Raw genomic sequence first — 25810 nt, 5'->3', positions numbered from 1 at the left:
GTATTTATTTATTAAAAATTTCCACATCCTCTTCGCCTCCCTTTTCCCTCCCCATCCCTACCTCCCCTCCCTTTCTAGTCCTAAGAGCAGTCATGGTTCCCTGCTCCATGGTAAGTCCAAGGTCCTCCCCCCTCCATCCAGGTCTATAAAGGTGAGCATCTAAACAAACCAAGCTCCCACAAAGTCAGTCCATGCAGTAGAATCAAAACCCAGTGCCATTGTCCTTGGCTTCTCAGTCAGCCTTCGTTGCCAGCCACATTCAGAAAGGTCTGATCTCCAACGTATACAAAGAACTGAAGAAATTAGACACTAAAACTCTAATTAACCCAATTTAAAAATGGGGTACTGAACTGAACAGAGAATTCTCAACAGAAGAACTTCGAATGGCCAAAAGACACTTAAGGTCATGCTCAACCTCCTTAGCAATCAGGGAAATGCAAATCAAAACAACTTTGAGATACCATCTTACACCTGTCAGAACAGCTAAACTCAAAAACACCAATGATAGCCTATGCTGGAGAGGATGTGGAGTGAGGGGAACACTCATCCATTGTTGGTGGGAATGCAAACTTGTGCAGCCACTTTGGAAATCAGTGTGGCGGTTTCTCAGGAAACTGGGAGTCAACCTACCTCATCTTTCTTATGATATGTCAGATGATGCAGTGTCAACAAGATTTGAGCAACAGGCATAGTGACATTGAGTGTAATTACTACCTAAGGGTCCCCTTAACACGTCATATTTCAGTACTGTAAAAGCGGATGTGATTACAAAGGCTTTATTTCATTCCTATTAAGAATGTAACAGATATCCAGCATGCATATGTGGATGATAAATCTTCAGGAGTGGACACAGTAGACAGTACAGGATCTGATGCTACTCTAGAAGATGCACAAAATAAAACACAGTGTTGTGTTGTTGTTGGTATCTGAACTCTGTGAATAATTTACACCATGGATAGCTGTAACCATGATTAAGTGAGGGCTACGGTAGTCGGTAAGCCATTATATTTTGCAGTGTATGTGATTCCCTAGAGGCTCATGAAGTCCTGGCTTCTTAATGCCAGAGCTGGAGTTTGCAGTGGTCAGCACCAGAGCAGAGTTTTGAAAGGAACCCTTGAGCAGCTGGTTATCCGTCAGTGAGGTACACTAGCTCAGGGTCCAGGCTCTGGTCAAATTCTCTAGATCCCACATGAAGCACTTACAAGTGCTTACCAGTGAATATGGGCTTGAGCTTCTTCTACCACAGTGACTATACCTGTACAGAGGACATAACGTCACAGAGTTGTAGAATGCTACAATGGGTTCACTGAACCCATAGTCTTAAAATGTGTACTGGACTGAGGAGATGCTCAGTGGTATAATTTGCATTCCTCCAGTCTCTTATTATCAATACAATTGACACCTTTTCTGCCTCTACACAATCTGAGTAAAGAATCTAATGAAACCTCAGAATTTTGGGGACCCTACTCCCCATACTGAGTCGCCTGGCCCAGCCTTCATACATAGGGAGGTCCTTAGTCTTACTACAGCTTCATATGCCATGTTTTGTTGTTGCTCATGGGAGACCTGTTCTTTCCTAAACAGAAACAGAGGAGTGTATTGGGATGGGAACAGAGGGGGTAGTGGGGAGTGACTGGGAAGAGAAGAGAGAAGGGAATTCGAAATTTTGTATTTCATCCAGTATCCCAACCTATCAGTTCAACCCAATTTTTCCATAATTAATAAATTTAAATTAGGTTGTCTAATATCATTAGTTTCATTTTCTTAAGTCATGTTATGTTCTAGTTTTCTAGACTGTGAGAAAATAAAATTGTTACTGCTTTTAAAATATAGTTCATATCCTTTGTAAATGGGCCAGTCACGGTCCCATTTGACTGTAACTGCAGAACTCAGGAGTCAGAGGCAGGGCAATTGCAGCAAGTTTATAAATCTCCTTTATAAATCAACATATAAAACTTTCACTATCAAAATGGATCATGGAATTAAGAAGAACAGAAATAAAGGGCATTTCAGGCACTCTGGGGCGAGAAAGAGAAAGGGAAGAAATAAAAACCCTGGTACAATGAGCTTCTTTGTGTTTTGATTTACGTTGCCCCATCATCAAGGAATTAATGGCCTTTCCTCTGGCAGACAGTAAGAAACCCAAGCTTCACAGTGTGGCCTGTACTGTTTTGTAGATATCTATTAATTACCTTTTTATGTTAAGATGGCGCCGTTTTAGTCCGATGCAATGCCACTGTTTTCTGTGATCTTTAGACTAAGTCAAAAGTTTGCAAATTTATCTCCTCGCTGAAATAGGTGTGACTGCACCCCAGGGTACATTGGCGAGCACTGCGACATTGATTTTGATGATTGCCAAGATAACAAGTGCCGAAACGGTGCCCACTGCACGGACGCGGTGAACGGTTACACGTGCGTCTGTCCTGAAGGCTACAGGTGAGGACATGATGGCACGTTTCTATGTAGGGGGATAGTTCGAGGACTCTAGCGCATCTAACCTAATCGAATTTGTCTTTCTGTTTCCCAGTGGCTTGTTCTGTGAGTTTTCTCCACCCATGGTCCTCCCTCGCACCAGCCCCTGTGATAATTTTGATTGTCAGAACGGAGCTCAGTGCATCATCAGGATCAATGAGCCAATATGCCAGTGCTTGCCTGGCTACCTGGGGGAGAAGTGTGAAAAATTGGTCAGTGTGAATTTTGTAAACAAAGAGTCCTATCTCCAGATTCCTTCAGCCAAGGTCCGGCCCCAGACGAACATTACACTTCAGGTGAGTTGTCCCCTCCAAGGAGCTCAACTGATTGGGGGTCACATTTACCTGACTGACACGGGGAAGAAAATCTTCCCTGTGTGAAAAGCTTCAGAATTCTTCCTTTCAAGAGGCAGTATGTTAATTCACTAAAGGATGAGGAGTGGGGGGGGGCATCTGTTTTAAAATTGCCACTCTATTTTATACTTTAAGTGAAGTTGTGCCCATTAATTTTTAGAGTTCTGCCCTTAATCTCTGCACATGGGAACTGTGTTTTGGGAAACTTGCCGCTGAGAAGCACACAGCTGAGGCACAGCATCTTGACTTGAACATCACCTGTAACTCTCCACACAGAGCCTTGAGGAAAAGGCATGAAATTAACAAACATTTTTATGTCTTGCTACTAAGACAATTGCCATTAAGCAAAATTCTTGTACCCCTAATGTATGAATTGTACTAGATTAGGGATAATATATGTACAGTATTTTGGACAAATTGGGCTACATTCTTGCTTAATAAGTAAATGAAATTATTTAGTATATTTTAAATTTAAATGAACTTTGACCAACTTCCAGCGACTTTTCCCTTCTTTTATTTATTTATACTTTTTGCTGTGACACTGAAAATAGGGGCAGGGATTCTGAAATTATGAGGCAAGAACCCTGGGAGGGAGGCAGGTTTCATTTAAGTATCACTCTTCACACCCCAGCTTCTAGTGCTTGCCATGTTGAATAATTTTGTGAAGTTCACTGGTGTTGGTTCTTTTAATTCCTAACTTACACTTAAATACTTCAAAAGTCCCCAAAAGAATTAAAAAAGGTAATGTAATAGCAGATGTAGCCGATTTATCTCTACATGACATGAGTGTAAATAACTTTGTATGAGAATCCATTTTGCTTAATATAGTCACATTTAGTATATGCCAATAATAAAGCTTGGAGTAGGTACAAAACAAATCAAAATAAAACTACAGACACATAAAAATGCCCAATAAAGACAATTCTCACATGACATCTAACACGTTTCCTTAAATGGTTATTATTGATTTTCTAAATTTTTTTTGATTTATTTACAACAGAACAATTCACAGACAAGTTACCTTTAAGCAGTAATTTCAACAAGTATTATTTTCTCATAACCACCAGACAAACCGTAGTGAAAAGCCCTCACTCACTTATTTGCCTGTTTCTTTGGATGAATACATTTGGTTGACTGTGCATCCTAACATCAGGGCTACCTCCTACTAGATTGCCACAGATGAAGACAGCGGCATCCTCCTGTATAAAGGTGACAAAGACCACATTGCTGTGGAACTCTATCGAGGGCGAGTCCGAGCCAGCTATGACACCGGCTCTCACCCGGCTTCGGCCATTTACAGGTGAAGATCTCTCAATTACTGGTAAAGGTGAAAAAGCTTATTCAATAAAGAACTGCTTCTCTTCTACAGTCCTATAATGGGAAGGGATGGGAATATTTTGGTGATAGCAGGTGGCTTAATTCTTTATGAAATTCTATGGCAGGATACTGGAGATTGAGTAACAAAAATATCAGAATTTTTTTTATATAATTTACAAACTAGAAAATCCAGGATAAGGATAGCCACATCTCGTAAAGTTGAACCTTTGCGCGGTATCATCTTCTCGTAGAATGCAAAATGGCAACAAAAAAAAATATGCCAAAGATGGGGGAGGGAAGAGGGCTGATCTTTGCCTTCCACAGGGACCCACTCAAGCTAACTAATCCTCTCCATGAAGCTTCAGGCTTTACCCAAGGGAGAGTAGAGTCCTTATGATCTAATTACCTCGTAGTAATTACCTCATAGCTTCCCTACTCTTCAACACTGTTGCATTGAAGTTTAGATATTTATTTAGATATTAGATATCAGCATAATGATATACTCATGCTATTGTGTAGCCTAAAACATAAAAACTCAGAGACAGATATTGAGGTTCAAGCTGAAAGATCAGAGAAGCAAAGCAAACTACCACAAGAGAGTGCTTAATTCTACGGAATCTTCAGACTGAAATGAGAATGAGTTCCTGTCTCATCTGGCCTTATATTCCTCTCTTGTGCTGGTAATAAAGATGGGCACTACCACAGCCCAGACTCTATGGCTAACTAGTGTGGCTGCTGGTATTAAAGGTATGTGCCACCATTGCCTTGCCTAAATGGTTGACTAGCGTGGCTAATTTTGTGCTCTGATCTTCAGGAAAGCTTTATTTGTTAGATCATAAACAAAGTATCCAATAATCCTTGATCATGCAGCAGACATTACTTCACATGTAAAACTAACAGTAAAAATCATCTTTAGATCAGGCTTCATAATCTAAAGCATAGTTTTTCCAGGAAGGTAACTTAAATGAATTAAGCAAGTCAATTGTAGGGAAAGACTAGGCTCTCATACTTTCATTTTTTAAAAGTCTGCTTTGTGAGTATATGAGACAAAGAACTCTGAGGTAGGCAGTGTAGAAGAAGTGATTGTGATGATAGGGAAAGAAAATCAAATCTCTCTTCTACTCAGTTCTCTTTGGTTGCTGTCATGCAACATATTGTTCCAAGTCTGTCGTTCGTTTATTTTCTCACTATGATTTTTTTTCTTTCTTTTACACGTTGATTCACATTGTTGTAGTTGTTGTTGTTTCAAGACAGGGTTGCTCTATTTAGTCCTGTCTGTCCTGGAGCTCTCTCTGTGGATTAGACTGGACTCTAACTAAGATATCTACCTGTCTCTGCTTCCTGAGTGCTGGAATTAAAAGCCTGTATCACTATGCCTAAATTGATTCACATTTACGGCACCATATTTATGAGCAAAACACATCTGTAGGTCAAAAACACTTGACTACAAATGACTGTGTGTTGATTCTGACTTAACATATAGTAAATTGTCTCAATCTTATTGGTGTTATCTGTGCATATACGAATGTGCTTCAAATGCCTCCATGAGCTTATTGGCTCCTTTATAAACAATTCTGGGAAAGTAGATACTAATTGAAGCCATGAGTGGAATTTGATCAGTTCTGTTGGTGGTGAGCTAGCCCACTTGGGACTATTTTATTTAGAGCATGGAAATAGATACATAATTATTTATTTTCAAGTGGAAAACAATGCCCCCAAATGTTGACGAATTACTGCCAACATTATATATTTTATATATATATATATATATATATATGTTATATAAACATGTTATATTTATAATATATATAAATATATATCTTTAAACTTTAAATTATATAGTGTTTCAGCCCATAAAAAGATTCTATACTGTGGTTCATTTTATTTTATTTTATTTTTGCTCTTTCATGACAATGAAGCAGTATAGAACTCTTCCAAACCATAGTGAAGATTCTTGTGCTGGCATACTAAAGCTAGTTTTCACATACAATATACCAAAATATTTCTAGATAAGTTGAAGGAACTCAAGTAATTTTATCCAGAAGAAAACTTACTGGAAAGGGCATTTTGTGTTTGTTTGATTCTATGTTCATTGCCATTTTTTGCCTCAATTAAAAATAGCTTATGTCCTGTGACAGTTATGAAAAGAATACCATGTTGCTCTCCACTCTCCATTTAAAACCAAAAACTCATGTTTCTGTTTTAAAAATTATAGAATAAGAACATGTATTATCAGGTATTGGCACATCAGTTCTATTTAATTCCTGTTTCTCAAATTAAAACACACAGTTTGAGAAGGCTATTACTTTATTTTATAGTTTAAAAAGGCAGGAAACAATTACCTAAAGTTCAGGTGTATATTAATTGAAAATGTTTGAAAGTTAAGAAAATTAATAATATTTCTAAGGACAAAAAGGTAAAAAGTTAGGGAGGAAAGAAAAATGGGGAAATAGTGGCAAGAAATTGAGATTATCAATGTGTAATATTCAATTTAAAATAAAAACTGGAGGTAGACTGTAGTGGCATGCACCTTTGATTCCAGAACTTGGGAAGCAGAGACAGGTGAATCCCTGGGAGTTCAAGGCCAGCCTGGTCTACCTAGGGAGTTCCAAGATGGCCAGAGCTATATAATAATAGAGAGACTTTGTATAAAAAAAATTAAGATAAGAAGTGCAAAAGGTGTCAGAGGAGATTAAAGGAATGCAAGCACTCATATTCCAGGTCTTTACATGAAGTAACGATGGACATTAAAAGGGAGGGTGTGGAAGCATGATTTCTGCATGGATGCCACCACACATTATTTTGAGTTTTAGACCAATTGAATGTCATCAACACTCAAACAAAATCATGAAATAATAGAGAAAGGACTATGCCCCGGAACTGTGGGTTAAATACATCATCACCGTCTAATCTTCACCTAAACATGCAGATAATAAATAATAGTTCTTTCCTGTGGGATTATGTGGGAAAGCAAAATAAGCAAACTAGTTAAACAATATAAATAAATAAATAATAATAATAGCTTCACTAATTAAAAATTCCCCAAAATTACATTTTGTTTTAAGTTTCTTCAGTACAAAGCCAAATATCCATCACATTCTTCATTCACAGGCTGGCTCCGTAGCATCTGCAGTGGGATTGGTTTGTGTCTAATCCTCTCTTTCATTCCGTGTACACTGTGCAGTTAAATACTGCTCTGACTTTCTGGCTTATCTCCAAGAGTCACAAAATGGTACAGCCTTTGTGCTTGTTCCCCCTTTTCTAGAAGTCATGAGAGAAAGACTCCACTTCCACATTGCTTTAGTAAAAACCCATCAATAGCACCAGCGCAGCCAGCCAGCTCTTGTGAGTTACTTTATATCCAGTTAAATTAATGTTCAAATCATATTCCTTATCAACTCTCTAGAACATTATTAAAAGTATATAAATTTATGTTGCATTAAAGGACGTAATTAAGTGTTCTTATTTTGGATAACTGTTCTTGTTTGTGTTTGGTTTCCTTGCTTGTGATTTATGTGATGTAAATTTCCCTTTGCTGAGCGACATTTTTTTTTCTACATTATGCATTGCTTAGTGCTCTTGAGGAAATTGCATATGGAAATTAACTTTTTTACATTAAGTACACTTTATCATTTGATTGATTCCTTCTCAACTTTGATTAAGGTGAAGTTTATTTTGGGATATTAGAGAAAATCATGTATCTGGTTATTTTTCCTATAGGATTATTCTTAGTGGTGTCAGTTATTGTTTCAAATAAATTAGCAGAACGATAATGGTTTCATAGGGTCAGATATACATTGATATATTTTCCTTCAAAGGTGTTTTTTCTCATCTAGATAGAGAGAATATTGTTTTTAATAAAACATGACTTTTTTCTTTGATTAAACAAAGGTCATTTTTTTCTGAGAAAATAACAGCACTGTAAACGCCATCAGCTGCTATTTATAAATTAGAAAGGCTTCAAATAGTTCAGCAGATAAGCGCACTAGCTGCTTCCAGAGGAGTGCCAGCATCCACAGTAGGAGCGCCTCTGACCTCTGCGGATATCTACACTCACGAGCATACACCCACACGCAGGCATATACACATAATTTGTAAAAAATAAAAAATAAAGTTTTAGAAAATTGAGAGAGTAGCTAACATACCTATGGATGTTGATGAAGCAGAAGATGTAAATTTTTTTGCTTTTTCAGTACTAATAAAGTAGCTTGTCTTACCACTTATTTCTTATATCATCACAGAAGACTGTGATCTTTTTAAGAAATGTATAGATTTCCAGCACCAGGAATACAGGCAGTAAGAGGAAAATACTGCCCCCCATGCTTTATTGATTCTGGGGTCTCCAGGGTGTGAAATATTTTATGTCTTATGAACTCACAGGCAATGCTGTCTTCCATTGAGTAGACTTTAATAACAACTTGTGTGAGCAGAATAACTTAGGCTGTGTTTCTGACCTAAAATGTGTGATCTCAGGCTTGATGCTGTCTTAATATCAGCCACGTCCATGACATTTCTAATGCAGGAGTCATCAAATGCTATGCATACAGACTTTCTCTCCCCCAAAGGCTGATTGCTTTGCCTTACAAACTACAGGGATCTGATCTACAATAAACAAATGTGAAGTAAGCGGTGTAACAAATGACGGAACACATGCTCTCCGGGACGGTATCACCATGAGCAATGTAATGTTGAGCAAGTTATGCCGTCTCTCTGAACATCTTCCATTTCATCTCAAGGGTTAGAACCGCACGCTGTTGGGAAATGTTGAAAGGGTACATACAAATGCCACAGTGCTGGACGGGACATCTGGGAGGCTCCCAATACCTCATACTGTTGGTGGTTTGTGGATTGTCCTCATCTCTGGACAATGGTGCATAGAGATACTGCTGAGAGCCCCCTGTCTCACAGACTGTAGTTCCCTTCTGTCCATTTCAGTAGATTTTATTTATTGAATCCGTTTATATAAATACTGACAAAAATACATTATTTCAAAAACTAGAAAAACTGAAAAACTCTAATGCATTGAGTAGATATAAATATCTTTACTCTCACTTGGCTTCCCACTTCCTTTAATTTAAAAACATAGGCAGAAATGTTTTCTTAACAGATATTATTATCATATACTCTATATGGATGAGTCATCCCCAGCATAAGGATATCAACATGAGATGATAACTCTTCTTACCTACTGCTAGAGTCCTGTATCCTTGTACGAATTTTGTCAACAGATATTTAAATCTTTTAAGGCAAAACAACTGGATCCCACTGTCACAAAAATAAGAAAGAAGGAAAGGAAGAAAGGAAGGAAGGGAGGGAGGGAGGGAGGGAGGGAGGGAGGGAGGGAGGGAGGGAGGGAGGGAGGAAGGGAGGGAGGGAGGAAGAAAGAAAAGAAGGAAAGGAGAGAGAAAAAAGAGAAAACCAAAAAGAGAAATGGGAGACAGGGGAAGGAAGGAAGGAGGAAAGGAAGAAATGAAAAGGATTTTAGAATTTTCATCCTTATTAAATTATTGAAATACTTACAAACTAATAGTTTGCACAGATATAAAACCCCATTGTTAATAAGTTCTGCTGTGTAGAAAGATGAAAGAGAAGGGTGAACATTTTAGAGTTTCAGTTTTCTTTCCAAATTTTTAAGCTGTTTTTATGTAGTAAACCACATGGTTGGAAAATTGCATGGTTTTCTTGTAACGATTTTCAGTGCAGAAGTTCAAATAAACAAAATCTAGGGTAATAGATGAAAGTAGTGAGCCTGAATTACATATTAATGGTACTAAATAAAATTTACGCACCCAGTTGGATGGGGCATGGCTAAGTGGTTCAGTGGCTACTTTTTGTGAGTCCTCACATATGTATCATTCCCTCGGGGAGTGGAGAAAGGAAGTTTATCAATATTATCGTAACCCCAGAGGGCACCGTGCACCGCAGCAGGACCTGGAGGGAGGTGACTATGATGGACTGTAAAATCAATGGCATCTCAGTCTTATTGTGGAAATGTTGGAGTGCCTATATTGCTTTAACTTTAAAAGAACATACCAGTAAAACGTTCCTAAATAGCCCAGCGCCACCCTTACTAGACAAGATAGCATGAAACACCAATTTGGGTTTGGAATATTTTTCAGTCAGACATAATCATTTGAGGTCCTGTGGTACCATATTTTTTCAACAAACAGAGACACTAAAGTCATTAGCTTTATAAACCTTTTAAAAGGTCAAGATCAGGCCTCACTTCTTTTTAGAATTGTAAAAATAGAATCATCCTCAGTAGTTATTATTATCAGGCTTTTATCAGTTTAGACAGTAAGACTGTTGAGTGAGAGAAAAATCTCACCGTGAATCTTACTCATATTTGGAAAGTAGGATACAGACCCCATGTGCAAACATACTTAATATGCATTTGTATAACCTTCAGGCCCTCGTCGTGAGATTGCTCAATCTTTTTCCAATTCAGTGATTTTCCTTAGGTGTACCAAGTTGCACAATCCCCATATAAATTTACTTAAAATGTAACAAATTACAATTCTTCCTGAATTATTTGGAAGGTCTTGGAATAGCAGGTTAACCAGGATGCTTACCAAATATTACAAGCTTGTTATGGGTACAGTAATTTTTATTTGAAAAGGTGTCACGTGATAATTTAAAAGCATAGAGACACAAAGCAGGTGTCCTGGTTTCGGCTCTGTTTAGCCGCCAGCTACTTCCGTCATCTTTGGTGACACGATGTTCAGCTCTTCTGAGGCTTCAGAGAGCTATTATAAGTGTGTGTAATGTGCGTAAACGGTACTTCACTCATAGTGTCAAATAATTTTTGCCCTTATTACTTACATTTCTTCAATGATGAAGAAGAAATGGTCCCAACTGCCCTAGGACACTCATTCCATTAGAAGTAGGGCAAGCTAAGCAACTTATACCTCTCAGCACTATCCTTAGTAATAATAATGCTTTTGATTAAAATATATCAAAAAAAGCCATTTCTAAATATGCCAGAAGCCTATTGGATATAATTATTGCCTAGTAATATAGCGAATAGCAATTCCCGACATCTTTAATATGTCTCCCTTTTATTTATACAGCTTGCTTATTGAGTGCCTAAAATTTATCATATATTCACATGAACACTTGAAAATATATAGAAAAAAATAACATATGGCCCTTACTTTAAAGTAGCTTACAATTTAGCTTGCATTAAAGATGTAAAACTTGAAAACAAATGAAACGTAGAACAAACAAGAAAATGATTGGTAAGTAAATTGAGTTCCTGATGAAATGACCTACCTCTTGCTTCCCAGCTGGAAGGCTGCGTTAAGGAGCAGAAAATGTTAAAGGTCTTGAGTCACTCAATTTTACTGCACCAAACACCTTCATTAGCAATGACATGTCTGGATTGATCGTCTAAAATCAATATGTGAGCAAGAGCTCATTCCTCAGTAGATGTAAGCCTTTTCTTCTCAATTTTAAAGAGGAAAAAAAAAGGTGACTCTGTATTAATATTTATAATCTAATTAAGGTCAGTGTTTATAGAAGATCCATATAAAACCATTTTAAGTTGCATATGCTCTCAGGGGGAGCATCCATTGGCTATGACCTTCGCTCTGTGTATCTACTAACTTTGTTATGTTTATCTATACTTTAGTGCTTCAGTTTGTAACTTTTGGTCCCCTGAATAAGATATACCTCAAAGAAGTTACCTTTTTATTGATTTTTGGCATTTTCTTTCAAGTGATATATTAAACTGAACTAAATCAAACTTTTGCTTAGGATTTGAGAATATATTGTATGATGTTGCTGATGAACGTATTGAGACTAATACCTAATATTTAACTTGTTATGCGGTGCATGCTTTTAAAATGACTTCTTCTTGAAGCAAAGCTAGCTGTGAAATGGGGAAATGTTTATAGCATTAGCCAGAGAGAACTGAAGTGTGTTGCCGTAAAATAATTTATGAAAGACTTAATAAAATAACTTCTCAAACATTTAATAAAACAAAAGAAGAACTCTAATCCAAATTTACCTCAGTTTAACCAAGTGCTTACAGTAAAACTCAATAAATCTCTTTGGAAGAGGGGCATTTTCTTAATTACTTTTTATCATTTGAAATTAAAATATAATTATCAAAAACTCCATTTCTAGGGAACTCAATGCCTTCTTCTGACCTCTGCATATATTAAGATGATGTGTGCACAGATTTACACATAGGAAAAAAACCATATATATAAAATAATAAATCTTTAAAAGGGTGTAGAAGAAAAAATGACATTATTTGCTTCCTGCTTCCTCCTTTTCCTGTTTTCAACCCCTTCCATGTAGTATTTTCTTTCTCTCTTCTAAACTCGAGTTTTCTATATTTCTTTATAGTTGATACATTTTTCACTCCTAAATATGTAAATACAACGTGCACAGTGTGTAAAATGTATGTACATTTCTTGTATGTACATGTTTTCAGACTAACAAGCTGGTATGGGATAACCAATTGCAAAGGTCTTTGCTAGGGAAGGTTATTACTCCTGCTCTCAGCATTCTTTAGTTGCCTACATTTCTTTATACAAGGCAATGGCCCTGTAAGATTTTCTTATTCTAATTAGCATGTCTATTTGTATAGTCCTATCTTTTCTAGGATTCACGGTGCTGTTCCTCCGGTTTATAATCTTTCTGCTCCTCCTCTGCAATGTCCCCAAGTCTTAGGTATAGTGTTGTAGATCAGTTTGCTGGGTACTACCGCATGACTACTGTGCATTTGGATGAGTTGTCGTTTTCTGTAATGCCCTATCGGTTGCCAAGAGAAAAGTATGTGGTGAGAGGTGAAAGTTACATTTTTCTGTGTGTGTAAGTATTTAGAATGTAGTTAGGGACTGTGCTGGTATGGGAAAGTGGTAGTAGTTGTAGATTCTCCCATTGAATTTAAGATGTCATTGGACCTGGGTAGTTTGCTAGAATTCCAATACCAGGCATTAGTTTCCTCTTGTTTGCATGGCCTCAAGTTCAATTAGAGTGCTGTTGGTTACCACGAAGATACACACACCCCACTGTTTCATTCATGATGGTTGTTGCTACAGTTCATGGGCATTAGATCCTCTTGGTCCTTTGTTCAAAATGCATAAAGGAAGAAGCTCATATTTAAACAACCTTACACTGCAAAACTTTATTAGGCAGTAAATTGCCTCATTTGCTGATTTTAGTATTGCTGAATGATAAGATAATTAAATGTGTAGAAGGAAAAATATCAATTGACATGTCCATTTAATTTTACTTTATTTACTACGTGTGTGTGTGTGTGTGTGTGTGTGTGTGTGTGTATTCCCACTCAAGGCATGCATGCATGCACACGTATGACATAGCAGGAAGTCAGAGGAAACATTCGAGAGTCAGATCTCAGTTTCTGGGAATAAAATTCGTGTCATCAAGCTTCAGCAACAATTACTTTTGAAGATGTGTTCTTCCATCCCTTGACCCACATATTTATTAATTTCCTTTTTCCTTTTTTATTGATATTTTGAGCTATATATTTTCTCTGCTCCCCTCCATTTCTCCCCTCTCCCCTTCAACCCTCTCCCATGGTCCCCATGTTCCCAGTTTATTCAGGGGATCTTGTCTTTTTCTGCTTCCCATGTAGATTAGACACATATTTATTTCTTAAATGATATGTGAGACAAGGTGTCAAAGACCCCTGCCAATGTGAACTCTTTTTTAAGTGTGTGTGTGTGTGTGTGTGTGTGTGTGTGTGTGAGAGAGAGAGAGAGAGAGAGAGAGAGAGAGAGAGAGAGAGAGAGAGAGAGAGAAAGAGAGAGAGAAAGTGTTGTTTGCAAGTATGTGCTCGTGTGTGCATCTTTGCTTATGGCCACAAAAGGTTACTCCCTCCATGACTCTCTGCCTCTTTCCACTGAACTATTTGATGCTTACAGATTTATCTATGCGTTTTAGCCCAAGTCCTTTAAGGATCCAACTGTGTCTACTCCTTTGGTATTGGGGTTACAGAGTACATTGTATCCGCTAGCTCTTATGTGGACACGGTGGATGTGAATTCATGTCTTTATACTTAACAACGGGCACTTTGCTTGTTGAACCACTTCCACAGCCACAGTCATGGGAACTTGTCACTGCTCTACCAAAGATTTCAAACATCTTCATATTTCTGAACAATGTTTTAAACTTTCCTCAAATAAAACCTTTTTGGTTTTGGTCAACAAGCAGTGGGATATGATTAGGTTCTGGTGGTGAAAATATGCAGAAATATTGGTGCATTTTTCTGTTAGTTTCTACCCTTGAACTCTTTGAAAATTTAAGTATTAGTACCAGAAAATGGACCAATCATTTTTGTAACCAGTGTTATGCATTCACATTCACAAACTATGTTTCTATCACACCCCACACATGTCCATGTTTGACCCTTTGCTAAGCCATTTAGACAGTATTGCAGTCTATTAGGTCTTTGATGTTCAGTATTTGTTGGTTTAACCCAGCTTCTTTTGTGGCATCTTTTGTCTGTGTATTGAATTGTGGGAGTCTTCCTGACATGGCACTGAGCATTTACCCTGCTAAGATTTTAGGCCAGTTTAAAACCAAAGCTATGTATAGTTTAAAACAGTTAAAAACCCATACAGCATCTATTAACAAATTGAATCACACTTCATCTTATGTTTTAATCTTCATTGTTTGTTAGCATCCATTCCTTAATATTTCTCCTCCTATCCATGCTATGGATTTGCATTTTCTTAATTTCTTTAATTTTCTTAAAGGTTTTTAGAAGGAAAACGTGATAGTGGTTGTGGGTGTGAGTGTGGGTCTGTTGTGTGCATGAAGGTGTGACAACAAATAAAGAAAATGAAGTCAAATTAGAACAGCAAACCAGTGTACATAATAAAGGTTGAAGGACAGAAAGGTAAGGGGGAAATGATGCAATTATATTACAACCTCAAAACATTTTTAAAAGAAAAAAAATGTGTAAACAGAAATTTCTGTCCTGCCAGGCAGTTCAGTTCCAAAGAAACAAGCAGAGGCTTATATTAATTACGAAGTGTTTGGCCTATTAGCTCAGGCTTATTTTTAAGTAGCTTTAACAACTTAAATTAACCTATAATTCTTGTCTGTGTTTTTAATTTTATCTCCTTCAGAATAGTTTTTTAAAAGTCAATCTCTTTAATGTTGGCTATGCATGTCTCTTCTGAAGCTGAGATTATTGAAGTTTGTATTTGAACTATGTTTCAAGTTTTCCATTTATTTCTTTTCTTCCATTGCAGTGTGGAGACAATCAATGATGGAAACTTCCACATTGTGGAGCTACTGACCCTGGATTCGAGTCTTTCCCTCTCCGTGGATGGAGGAAGCCCTAAAGTCATCACCAACTTGTCAAAACAATCTACTCTGAATTTTGACTCCCCACTTTACGTAGGAGGTGAACTTCCTTCCATATCCAGTGGTCTTCCAAATCTGTGCTTCTCATTATAGATCAAATCTGAAGTTACTGGTGCCTGGTGCCATGATCATTGACACTGATCAATCATTGTAATTGAATGAGATGGGAGTGTCTCTTAAAGGACCATTCGGTCATCTTGGTTTGGGGTCTAACTCAGTATGTCATCGGTCAGAGAAGGGTATTAGTTCTTCATCTATGTCATGCTAGCTAGGTAATTTATATATAGTGTCATTTAATTTTATTACTGTCTGCAGACAGAAGCAGAAAATTGGTTAGTAATTAAGTTAGAAAATTATAAAATAAGACTAGGGAGCCACCTCAGTGTATAAAGTGCTCAAGAACCTGAGTTAAATACCCAGAACCCATGTGAAATACCAGGCATTGTGATTTGCTTACAATTTCAGTGCTGAAGAGTTTGACAAGCAGATCCCTAGGGCATAGTAGATCTGTTTGCCTACTATCCAAATGGGAGATCCAGGGAAATGGGAGAACCTATTTCGAAAGAAAAGGTACAGAGATGCTGAGAAAGGATTCAGAAGTTGTTTTCTAGCCTCCACACACACATGCACATACACATGTGTTCATGTACCTGAACACACACACACACACACACACGATTAAACAAGTTTAATACAAAGTAGGAAGAATCTCCAGTCCAGCTCCCTTAATGATGCAGATAATATCAGCTCAACCCAATGTTGTCATGCTGATATTTCTGGAAGTTCATCAAAGTTAAACTGATAGATAATTGTCATTGAAGCTCAATGAAATAATCAGCGGCTCACATTGTAAGATTTTATCAGACTAGTAGGAAGTATATTTGCTTAGATAGGCGTTTATAGTGAAGGAAAAAGAGAAGACCTTGGCAAGGTCGACTGGTGCTAGAAATGGGACAGTCACTCTAAGCAGTAAGAATGAAGTTGGGGAAGAGAGACAAACAGAGACAGAGGCAGAGAGATAAAGAAGTTGGAGGAGAAAAACCTGTAAAGAATAGAACTCTATCATTGTCTGTGTCTGGAAGAGAAAGTGTGAATTAGAGGCAGAATTGTAAAATTCAGGAAAAAGACAATAAGGCATGTGATATTGAATTGAAATATAATAAATTAAATCATCAAGGTCATAAAATTAACTTAATTAACAGATAACTAAAGCCTCTAAACAATTCAACACACCTCAGATAAGCATTTTTATGATGTTCTCAATCTCTATAAAAGACTAACTTCAAGATGCTATTCAATTATCTTTTTTATTGATTTTTATTGAGCTCTACATTTTTCTCTGCTCCCCTCCCTACCTCTCCCTTCCCCCCTTCAGTCCTCCCCCAAAGTCCCCATGCTCCCAATTTACGCAGGAGATCTTGTGTTTTTCTACTTCCCATGTAGATTAAATCTATGTAAGTCTCTCTTAGGGTCCTCATTGTTGTCTAAGTTCTCTGGGGTTGTGGTTTGTAGGCTGGTTTTATTTGCTTTATGTTTTAAACCTTCCAAACCTTCTATGAAACTATTTCTTGTAATTGTGACCTAAATTCAGAATATTTCCATTTTCAATAATTTCAATAATTAAAAAATCATAGAATATTGATGCTGTTATAAAAGGTTAGGAAAATTTCTGCACCTTTCATTCAATTCTATCACTGCTGATAGGGTATTTCCTACATCCTGAGAACCACCTTAATGGATCATCAGTGTCACAAAATTGAAAAATAAATGTCACTTGACAAAGTGATGTCAAATGACATCATGAAGCATACAGACACATTTCTGAGTTACTGATGTGGCATTACAATTGCCATCTTGAAGACTGACTATACTCGGCAAACTAAGTGACCTCACCAGTTCATAGGACTCACAACTATGAGTATTATGAGATACTTTTTTTAAAAATTAGTTACTTGAAATGATGAGTTTTGATTGTATCCATCCCTCCCTCTTTTCCTTATTAATCTATCACACTTTCCCTAGCCACCCACATCTGTGTCCTTTTTTTTTTCTTTAAACAACAAAGCAAAACAAAGTACAGTTTGCGCTGCCCACAGTTGTTCAGTGTGTGACGACTTCTACTGGAGTTTGCTCAATTTCCCTGGAGTATCACTTAAATAAGACTTCCCTCTTCCAGTACAAATTATTGTCAGCAGTTCCTAGGAGGTGGGTGGGACTTAGTGCCGCCTCCCCTCTCCATCTGAGATTGCCTCTGGCTTAAATTTCTATTTTCACCCATTCTGCAGTGAACAGAGTTGCCTTGCAGTGTGAAAAGTCAGCCTTGAGGGTCAACCACGATGGAAAAGGGATGAGTTATATATTTTCAGCATTTGCTGGAACCAACATAGTGCTTGCTTCTCTTTTAAATAGTGTTTTTATTTATATGGCACTGCTTTTAGTGGTGCAACCTTTCATTTTCAGGGGAAATTGAAGTAAAACCAGAAGGTAAACAATATTTTCTCTATTTCAAAGTCCCAAAGGAACAGCCTCAAGAATTTTATAAAGCTTTTCCAAATTTGCAAAGCTAAATTATAGTAGACAATTATTTACGTCCAGGTCTTTCTGACCGCAATGCAGCCTGCATTGCCACTTTCTTTTTTACAAAAATCAGCAAACAAAATGGCTTAAGTAATATGGTTTTGCCTTTCCTTCTGAATTTGTCCTTGACTTGAATTTATGGTGCTTTTATTCAAAAATATTTCAATGAATGCTTTAAGAGCTAATGCTTTAATGCTTCTAGAATATGGTCTTTAGGGTTTTTTTAATACAGATAAAATTGTTTGAGACAGAACTTTTTTTAAATGGGGGAAAAATTAAACTCTCAATTGAAAAGTGCTAATCCTCTCAGATTAGAGGTCTCAGAAGAACCCAGAAGCACCTCTGAGTATTCAGGCCTAAGGGAAACCACCTTGGTATTAGCCTTACTGCCCAAGACCACACCCAGCCCATCTACTTCTTCCCCAGAATGTGGTCTCAGTGGTGATTCTGACTGTAAAATGCAAGGAACCCAGAAGACCACATTCCAACTGTCACATGGCAGAGGCAGGGGAGCTGAGTCAACAAAATGAAAACAAGGTTAAGTCTAGTTAAAGCCAGAGCTGTGCCTGAGGAGAGTACCCTCATATATCCTAAACATTGGTCCTTTACAGAAGCATTCTCTGGGAAAAATGCAAACTGGTAATGCAGCTAAGCATGCTCCTGCATTACTGACTATCATTGATATTGTCTTTATGTAACATAAACCAGAAGAATGTTAATGTTTTTCCATCTAATAATTGAACTAGAACACTTATTATAACTATCAGGAGAGTGGGTAAGACAAAGATATAGGTGTCTAGACATAAATTACCAAAATAGTGTTACCTTTGGACAAAAGATTTCAATAATGACACTCTTCCCCTTAGAGTAATTTTAAAACATAAAGAGACTGCAAAGGCGCTTTTTAAAAAAATCTATTTACTGAGTTATTTACTGATTGATTGATGGATTGATTTACTTCCAACTATAAGTCCACAAAATGCAAAAATGTGTTTAGAAGCAAAATCTTGGATTACAGAATCCAAGGATTGGCTGAAGCAATGGTGTTTATGGTTCCAGGCCGTCCTCAGCTGTGTTGTAAATTACAGCTTCATTAAATAAAGATCTGCTTCTGTTTATCAGCTAAAAACCAGTGCTCTAACTATGCATTTGAAAGTTCTGCCCAGAATAGTTCTTGGTTACAGGGGTAATTCAAGGTAGAACATGTGGTTAGTATGTTAGTGGAAGGTGTATGGGTCCAATCCTCAGGTCCAAAAATAACTGAGAAAAGGTTTTAATTTTATAGGCTATTGAAAGCTGAGTCTGTATATGGTGTGTAGCTGTGTTGTTTTATAGATTTTTTTTTTAACCATCAAAACTACACCATCTGTGGTTGTAAGCTTTGGGACTAAATGAAACAAGTTCATGCATTGCTTCTCCCTGCTGAGGACCTTTGCCAGTCTCAATTTAGTCTGGATACGTGCACAAATAAATGTCATATCTCCATCCAAATGGGCATCAAAAATAGCTTTGGAAGATGTCCATTTTTAACTGTTTTAAGAAATGACCCAAAATAAGGGTCATGTTTGTGATGGGTAAACGCAATTTAAAAAGACTTTCCCCACAGGAAAAAATTTCCTGTCAGTGGTACTCTTCTGGAAATGGTCAACGGCCTGCCTCAAGCTTGGTGTAGTAGTACACTCTCCACAGCCAGACACAGATCTTTAAATTAAAGACAAACAACCCAGGACCTCTTCTAGTGTGGCTGTGCACCCCCACATCAGAATCACTTGTGTTGCATATTGACATTTAGAATTTTGCGCTTGTCCTCTTCCACCTAAGATCAGCATCTCAGGATAGGCAGGGACAGAAAGATGCTCTTTGAACAAACACTTAGGCGAAGCTAACGAATGACTGCTCTTGGCTGGAGCAGTGGTAGAGGTGAGGCAACTGAGTCCCAGAACAGGAAAATAACTAGCCAGGGTATACTCCCTAAGTAACTTTTCTGCTTGCACTGTCAGTAAATAAATAGACTTGAAGAAGAAAGGGTTTATTCTAATTTATAGGGTCAGAGAGCACAGTGCATCTCAGTAGGAAAGTCATGAACTATGAAGCAGCTAGTTACATTGAAGCAGTCAGGTAGCAGTGAGAGGAATGCAAACACTCCATGCTGTTTTTTCTTTGTATTGAACCTTCGATCTCAGCCCCTGATACTTTAACAGCCACGTTCACCATCTGTCTGTCTCCTTGTTGTGTTAAACCTTTCTGCGTATACCCTGAGTTGTATTTCCCAGTGAAGGATTATTTAGCCTTTGAGCACGGATGTGAGGGTTAAGAAAATTGAAGTGTGACGACCCATCTTAGTAAGAGTGTCACCATTCCCTGGGCGGGTATTCGGGATTCTAACATGTATAAAGTGAGCTGAGTTCCGGCTTGCCTCCATCTCTGCTTCCTGATTCTACATGAGATGTATAGACTTTGTTGCCGTGATGGACTGTAGTCTTGAACTGAACGTTGAAATAAGTCTTTCTCCTTTGGGTTGCTTTTGTCGGGGAATTTTACGACAGGATCAAGAAGAGAAACTCAGATACACAGTGATTATAAATCATGTTAACTTGTTAATGAAGATTAACCACTCAACCAGTATAGAGACTCAACCTCTACACTAGCGGCTTTGCATACCTAGATGACTGACTTGGGTGCCTGTTAAGACTCAAATGAGAAGAACCCCAGAATTTAATAGTCCCCGGGAGAGTGGAGCCCAGTTTATAATCCCAATCAGTAGCTCAGATCAAACTCCCAACACTGTTGAATCATGAGCCCTGAGAGGAAAGTCATTAGCGCGAAGGCTTCCAAATTCCTCCCCTCACCTCATCCATTGTCCAAGAAGCTCCTCTGTGTCAAGGACTGTCGAGGAACTATTTCAGGGTCTGGATCGGGTCATGGAAAGATTCTTCAGCTTTGCCAAAATAGCAGTAACCAGATGACTGTCACTTCTGGGGTATATGCTTCAAGATTACAAATGTTGTTTGTGATGGAATGTATTCTGTATTTTTTATTATTTGATATAAAGGCTTCATGATATGAATGAGGTGTTATCCTGATTAGAAGCAACAATGAACTCTTCAGGCAGAGACATGCTCAAGTTAGCAGGGACGTTGTCCCGGAGGTGCTGAGTTAGTTGCTAAGTTAGAAGTTGACAAGTTTGAGGTGGGTTACTCCGAGCCCCTGCTCTCACTCCCAGAGTCTTGGTAGACTGATCCTGGGCTCCAAGAGTCAGAAGGTTAGGCAATCAGCAAAATGCTGACATGGTTGGCATGGAACCTGTGGCTCAAGCTCTCTATGATCTATCCTTTGATTTTATAATTTGAAAAAGAATTAATCAGAATTATAAACTATGACTTCTCAGTCTGCATGGTGTCTGGTACAGACTCATAGGGAATAGAAAAAACAATGTCTACCTCTAGTTTATCTTTAAGTAGACCTTCTTGAAGATTATATATATATATTTATTATATATATATATTCATTTATATTACAAGTTTGTTTGAAAGAAATGTACCAGTTGAAAAATTAGCACTATAAATTGGGTTTATTTTCATTAAAAGTTAGAATAACTTCCTACAGCTTACCAAAATGCAAAACAAGATGTCCAGCTTTCTCTACTTCCTCATAGGAGCACACATATTCCAATTTAATAGAAATGAACTGATGAACTTCAATATTTCTCCGTAGCAAATGACCTGTAAAGATTCTTAACTGACATACTGTTTCTTCCTAGGCATGCCTGGGAAGAATAACGTGGCATCACTGCGACAGGCCCCTGGGCAGAACGGCACCAGTTTCCATGGCTGTATTAGGAACCTTTACATCAACAGTGAGCTGCAGGACTTCCGGAAAGTGCCCATGCAAACCGGAATTCTGCCTGGCTGTGAGCCATGCCACAAGAAAGTGTGTGCCCATGGCACGTGCCAGCCCAGCAGCCAATCAGGCTTCACCTGTGAATGTGAGGAAGGGTGGATGGGGCCTCTCTGTGACCAGCGAACCAATGACCCCTGCCTGGGAAACAAGTAAGTTCCAGAGTCTTGGTACTAAGTGCATATGTTAAATTCTCAAAGCAAATCTAAGAGAAGAAGGCAGGAGGTTGGTAGGGCAAGGGCAGGGGATTAGAGAAATCAACACATCAGAATTCTTTCCTCTCTATTCAGACATGTTTTTCCTAACCGCCATACCTTCTGAACTCCTGTATCAACCTGATTTTCATTGCTCTGTTTCTCCTTCACTGTAGATGCGTGCATGGCATCTGCCTGCCCATCAATGCCTTCTCCTACAGCTGTAAGTGCCTGGAGGGCCATGGCGGTGTCCTTTGTGATGAAGAAGAAGACCTGTTTAACCCCTGCCAGATGATCAAGTGCAGGCATGGGAAGTGCAGGCTCTCTGGCCTCGGGCAGCCCTACTGTGAGTGCAACAGTGGATACACCGGGGACAGCTGTGACAGAGGTAAGCTACCTCCACTTCACATTCACAGAGCGGAGTGACATCAACCTCATCCATGGTGAAAGAGACAGAGCGCAGCGAGGAAACCCTTGGGTTGGGCGTGGCTTGTGGCTACTGTTGTGAATGGTTCTCATGTGGTAATGCAGTTACCGACAGTGAAAAGCGTTAGACTCCCACCATAATGTTCTTCCATGGCCATCAGAAATCTTACCGCCACTTGTCTTCCTGGGGAAAGTCCCCTTTTCTCTTCTTCAGAGCACAGCCGCCCAGCTCACCTTCAGCCACTACCCGACCCCCTTACTCACACGTACTACTAATGCAGCCTCAGACACAGAGACCACGGAGGTGGTGACTCTGCTCTGTTTCAGTACAGAATCAACTTTGACCTTAGACTCGACTGATTTATCACAGTAAATTATGCAGGTGAGAGGGATGGAAGCCGGCTGAGTTTTCAGGCCACCTCTCCCTGCTTTGTTGCCGAGATCCGAACTTGCCTGGCCTCCAGCTGGCACCGATTTCGGTGCATCAGACAGTACGATGAACGTGCCTGCGGGAGCCTTTAGCAGATGGCTCTTTTTTGAACTACTTCATACTAGCGTAATTTATGAAGTTAGTGGAATGTTACTTGTATTAAGTAACATATTGGATAATATTAAATTCTGGGCCTAATAAATTAAATTGCATTCTCTATGAAACTGCTCCCCGTGGTAAACAAAACCAGCTGTTAGTCCTGTAGAAACAGAAGATGTGTATTTTTTTTCTCCTCTTTTTTTTTTTTGCAATAAAGGAAAGGATTTAGGAATCCAATTTTCTTGTCAGAACAAACATGTTGTATTTATTGTCTACATATATAGCATTCGCTTTGCTGGAAATAGAGGCCTAAAAAATGGATTTTCGAAGAAGACTAGATCATGCCATCAGTACATAAAATGGGTCTCAAGCATCACACTAAAAATGGCAGTCACTAGGTGGAAGGAAGGCCAGTGACAAAATGGAGATCTTGACTTTTCTTTGCTCACTCTACCAAACCTACAGTGTCTGTCTTTTTTAAATGCTCTTATTTCCTTGCTTTCTAGAAATTTCTTGTCGAGGGGAACGGATAAGAGATTATTATCAGAAGCAGCAGGGTTATGCCGCCTGTCAGACAACAAAGAAAGTATCTCGCTTGGAATGTAAAGGCGGGTGTACTGGTGGGCAGTGCTGTGGACCTCTGAGGAGCAAGAGGCGGAAATACTCCTTTGAATGCACAGATGGATCCTCGTTTGTGGACGAGGTTGAGAAGGTGGTGAAGTGCGGCTGCGCGCGATGTGCCTCCTAATTGCATTTCTGGCAGCCTCCATCTTGGGCGAAGGTTGTACACTTGTTGACCATGTTGGACTAATTCATGCCTCATAATGGAAATATTTGAAATATATTGTAAAATACAGAACAGACTTATTTTTATTATGATAATAAAGACTTGTCTGCATTTGGAAAAAAATAATAAAAGACACACTTGTACTAAAGCTTCCCCTACACTGGAAAAGTGTGAAGAAATGCCACACTTGGAGGCATTAGTGCAGCGGTGGGGACCATTGCAACACGGAGCCATCTCTGGAACATGCTAATACTAGCAGAAGCACATATGCAGGGGCCTAAAACGGGACTGTACACTCACAGGTGATTGCCCAGAGCATAAACCCCATGACCCCCTTCCCTTCAGTGCAGTTCACAAGAACACTTCAAGCACAAGCATCTCAATGAGACTCTGAGGCAGGGGAATGGAAATCCAGAATCTGTAGAGAGAGCCAAGGGATGAGAAATATTTTGTGCAAGATAGAGAGTGTCCTGACATCTGGGTTTCATTCAGAAGAGAAATGGGTGTGGAGTGTTGAGATGTATTTTATTGTCTTTGGCAATGATAGCATATCAGCAGAAACAGCACACGAAGGTGTTTATCTACCACTTTCCAGTATTAAATTTTTGTAATATAAATGATAAAGCAGATGATAAAGAACCAATAGATTATTGATAAATAAAAAATTAGTAATAATATGAATTTTTGTTTCTATGAGTTCTAAATAGCCCTATACAGTATTCGTTTTCAACGAGGAATATTTATTGTATTAAAGTACATTGTACTTAATGATTTAGGTCATCACTTTGGACTGTTTCTCGATGCTTTAATATATATTAATTTATAATTATCCTGATATTTTTGTACATTTTCAAACTTTAAAAAAATCAGGATTTTTTTTGGCAATAGAACTAACATAGGATGTTATTTTGTTATCTTGGGATAGGTATATGTTGTTCCTTTGGCTGACCTTGACATCTAACCACGGATGTCACTGACCTGTGGTCTCTTTCTGGACACTTACAGAGGGTTTGCAAAGGCTGTGAGTAGAGACAGCAAGTGCACCCATCTGCTACATGTCCTCACAGGGAGAAGGAAATTATCTGTAGCAACGGACAATAGGAAGTAGATGTTTTACCAATTAATTAATAGATATTTCCCTGCCATGTTTTGGGGAAGGGGGAAGAAGAAAGACTGTTATGTCAAAAACTGTAATTTTTCTCCAAATAATAAAACTCCTTGATTACCTTACTGCTCCCATGTTAACAAGTTTGCTTCTAAATTACAATGTAGAGTTGATAATGATTTGTAGTAGACTGTGCTCTTCCTTCATGAAAACTCCAGGGTGCCCTGTGAAGATGAAGATGTTTCTTTAAAAGAAAAACCCTTTTTAACAATGAGAATTATGCTTTGTCTTTCTCCAGACTAATATCGGTTGCACTACTGATGTTTGTAAATTAAAAAATATCTACTTCATTAACAGCTTGTCCGTTTTCTTAGAAACCACATTGCTTCGCAGGTGTTTCATTATGAACTTGATACAGTGACACGAAAGGAACCAGAAAGGAAACTTATACCTTTATGTTAACAAAAAAAAAAATTGCTTTGAAATAAACATATTGTCACATCTAGAGGCTGCATAAAAGAGATAAATAGAATAACATACTCTTTGCCAGGGAAAATGCATATTAATAATATTCAATTAAATCCCCCTACCAAAAGGAATTATGAGATGAAACGGAGCTAATACAATGGGTCTTCTTTGGGTCTCACTGCCTTTACTAGAGCCAGCTATGCAGAAGTAGCAACAGTTCAGATCAAGGAAGAGTCATTGTCTGGGCAGAATATTAATACTTGACCTCTACTGTATGAGGGATTTATCTCTTTTTAAAACACTCATGTGTGCATGTGTGTGTGCACACACACATACACA

General features: G+C 38.3%; 1 protein-coding gene across 2 annotated transcripts in view; it reads left to right on the top strand.

Annotated features, from left to right (window-relative positions):
* Slit2 (slit guidance ligand 2) overlaps positions 1–25357 on the top strand; it is a 338826-nt gene extending 313469 nt beyond the window's left edge. For both annotated transcript variants that reach the window (XM_048415124.3, XM_048415123.3), the window contains 7 exons: positions 2299–2436; positions 2528–2768; positions 3995–4125; positions 15374–15528; positions 21826–22114; positions 22333–22544; positions 23618–25357. In XM_048415124.3, the coding sequence (XP_048271081.1) occupies positions 2299–2436; positions 2528–2768; positions 3995–4125; positions 15374–15528; positions 21826–22114; positions 22333–22544; positions 23618–23859 (1408 nt within the window). In that variant the 3' untranslated portion in view covers positions 23860–25357. The remainder of the gene's footprint in view (positions 1–2298; positions 2437–2527; positions 2769–3994; positions 4126–15373; positions 15529–21825; positions 22115–22332; positions 22545–23617) is intronic.
* The last annotated feature ends 453 nt before the right edge of the window (positions 25358–25810 follow it).

The sequence above is a fragment of the Myodes glareolus genome, chromosome 8, assembly GCF_982192425.1.
Source record: "Myodes glareolus chromosome 8, mMyoGla1.1, whole genome shotgun sequence".
Lineage (NCBI taxonomy): Eukaryota > Metazoa > Chordata > Mammalia > Rodentia > Cricetidae > Myodes > Myodes glareolus.
The sequence above is the reverse complement of the archived record's forward strand: the minus strand, read 5'-3'. Positions and strand labels throughout refer to the sequence as shown.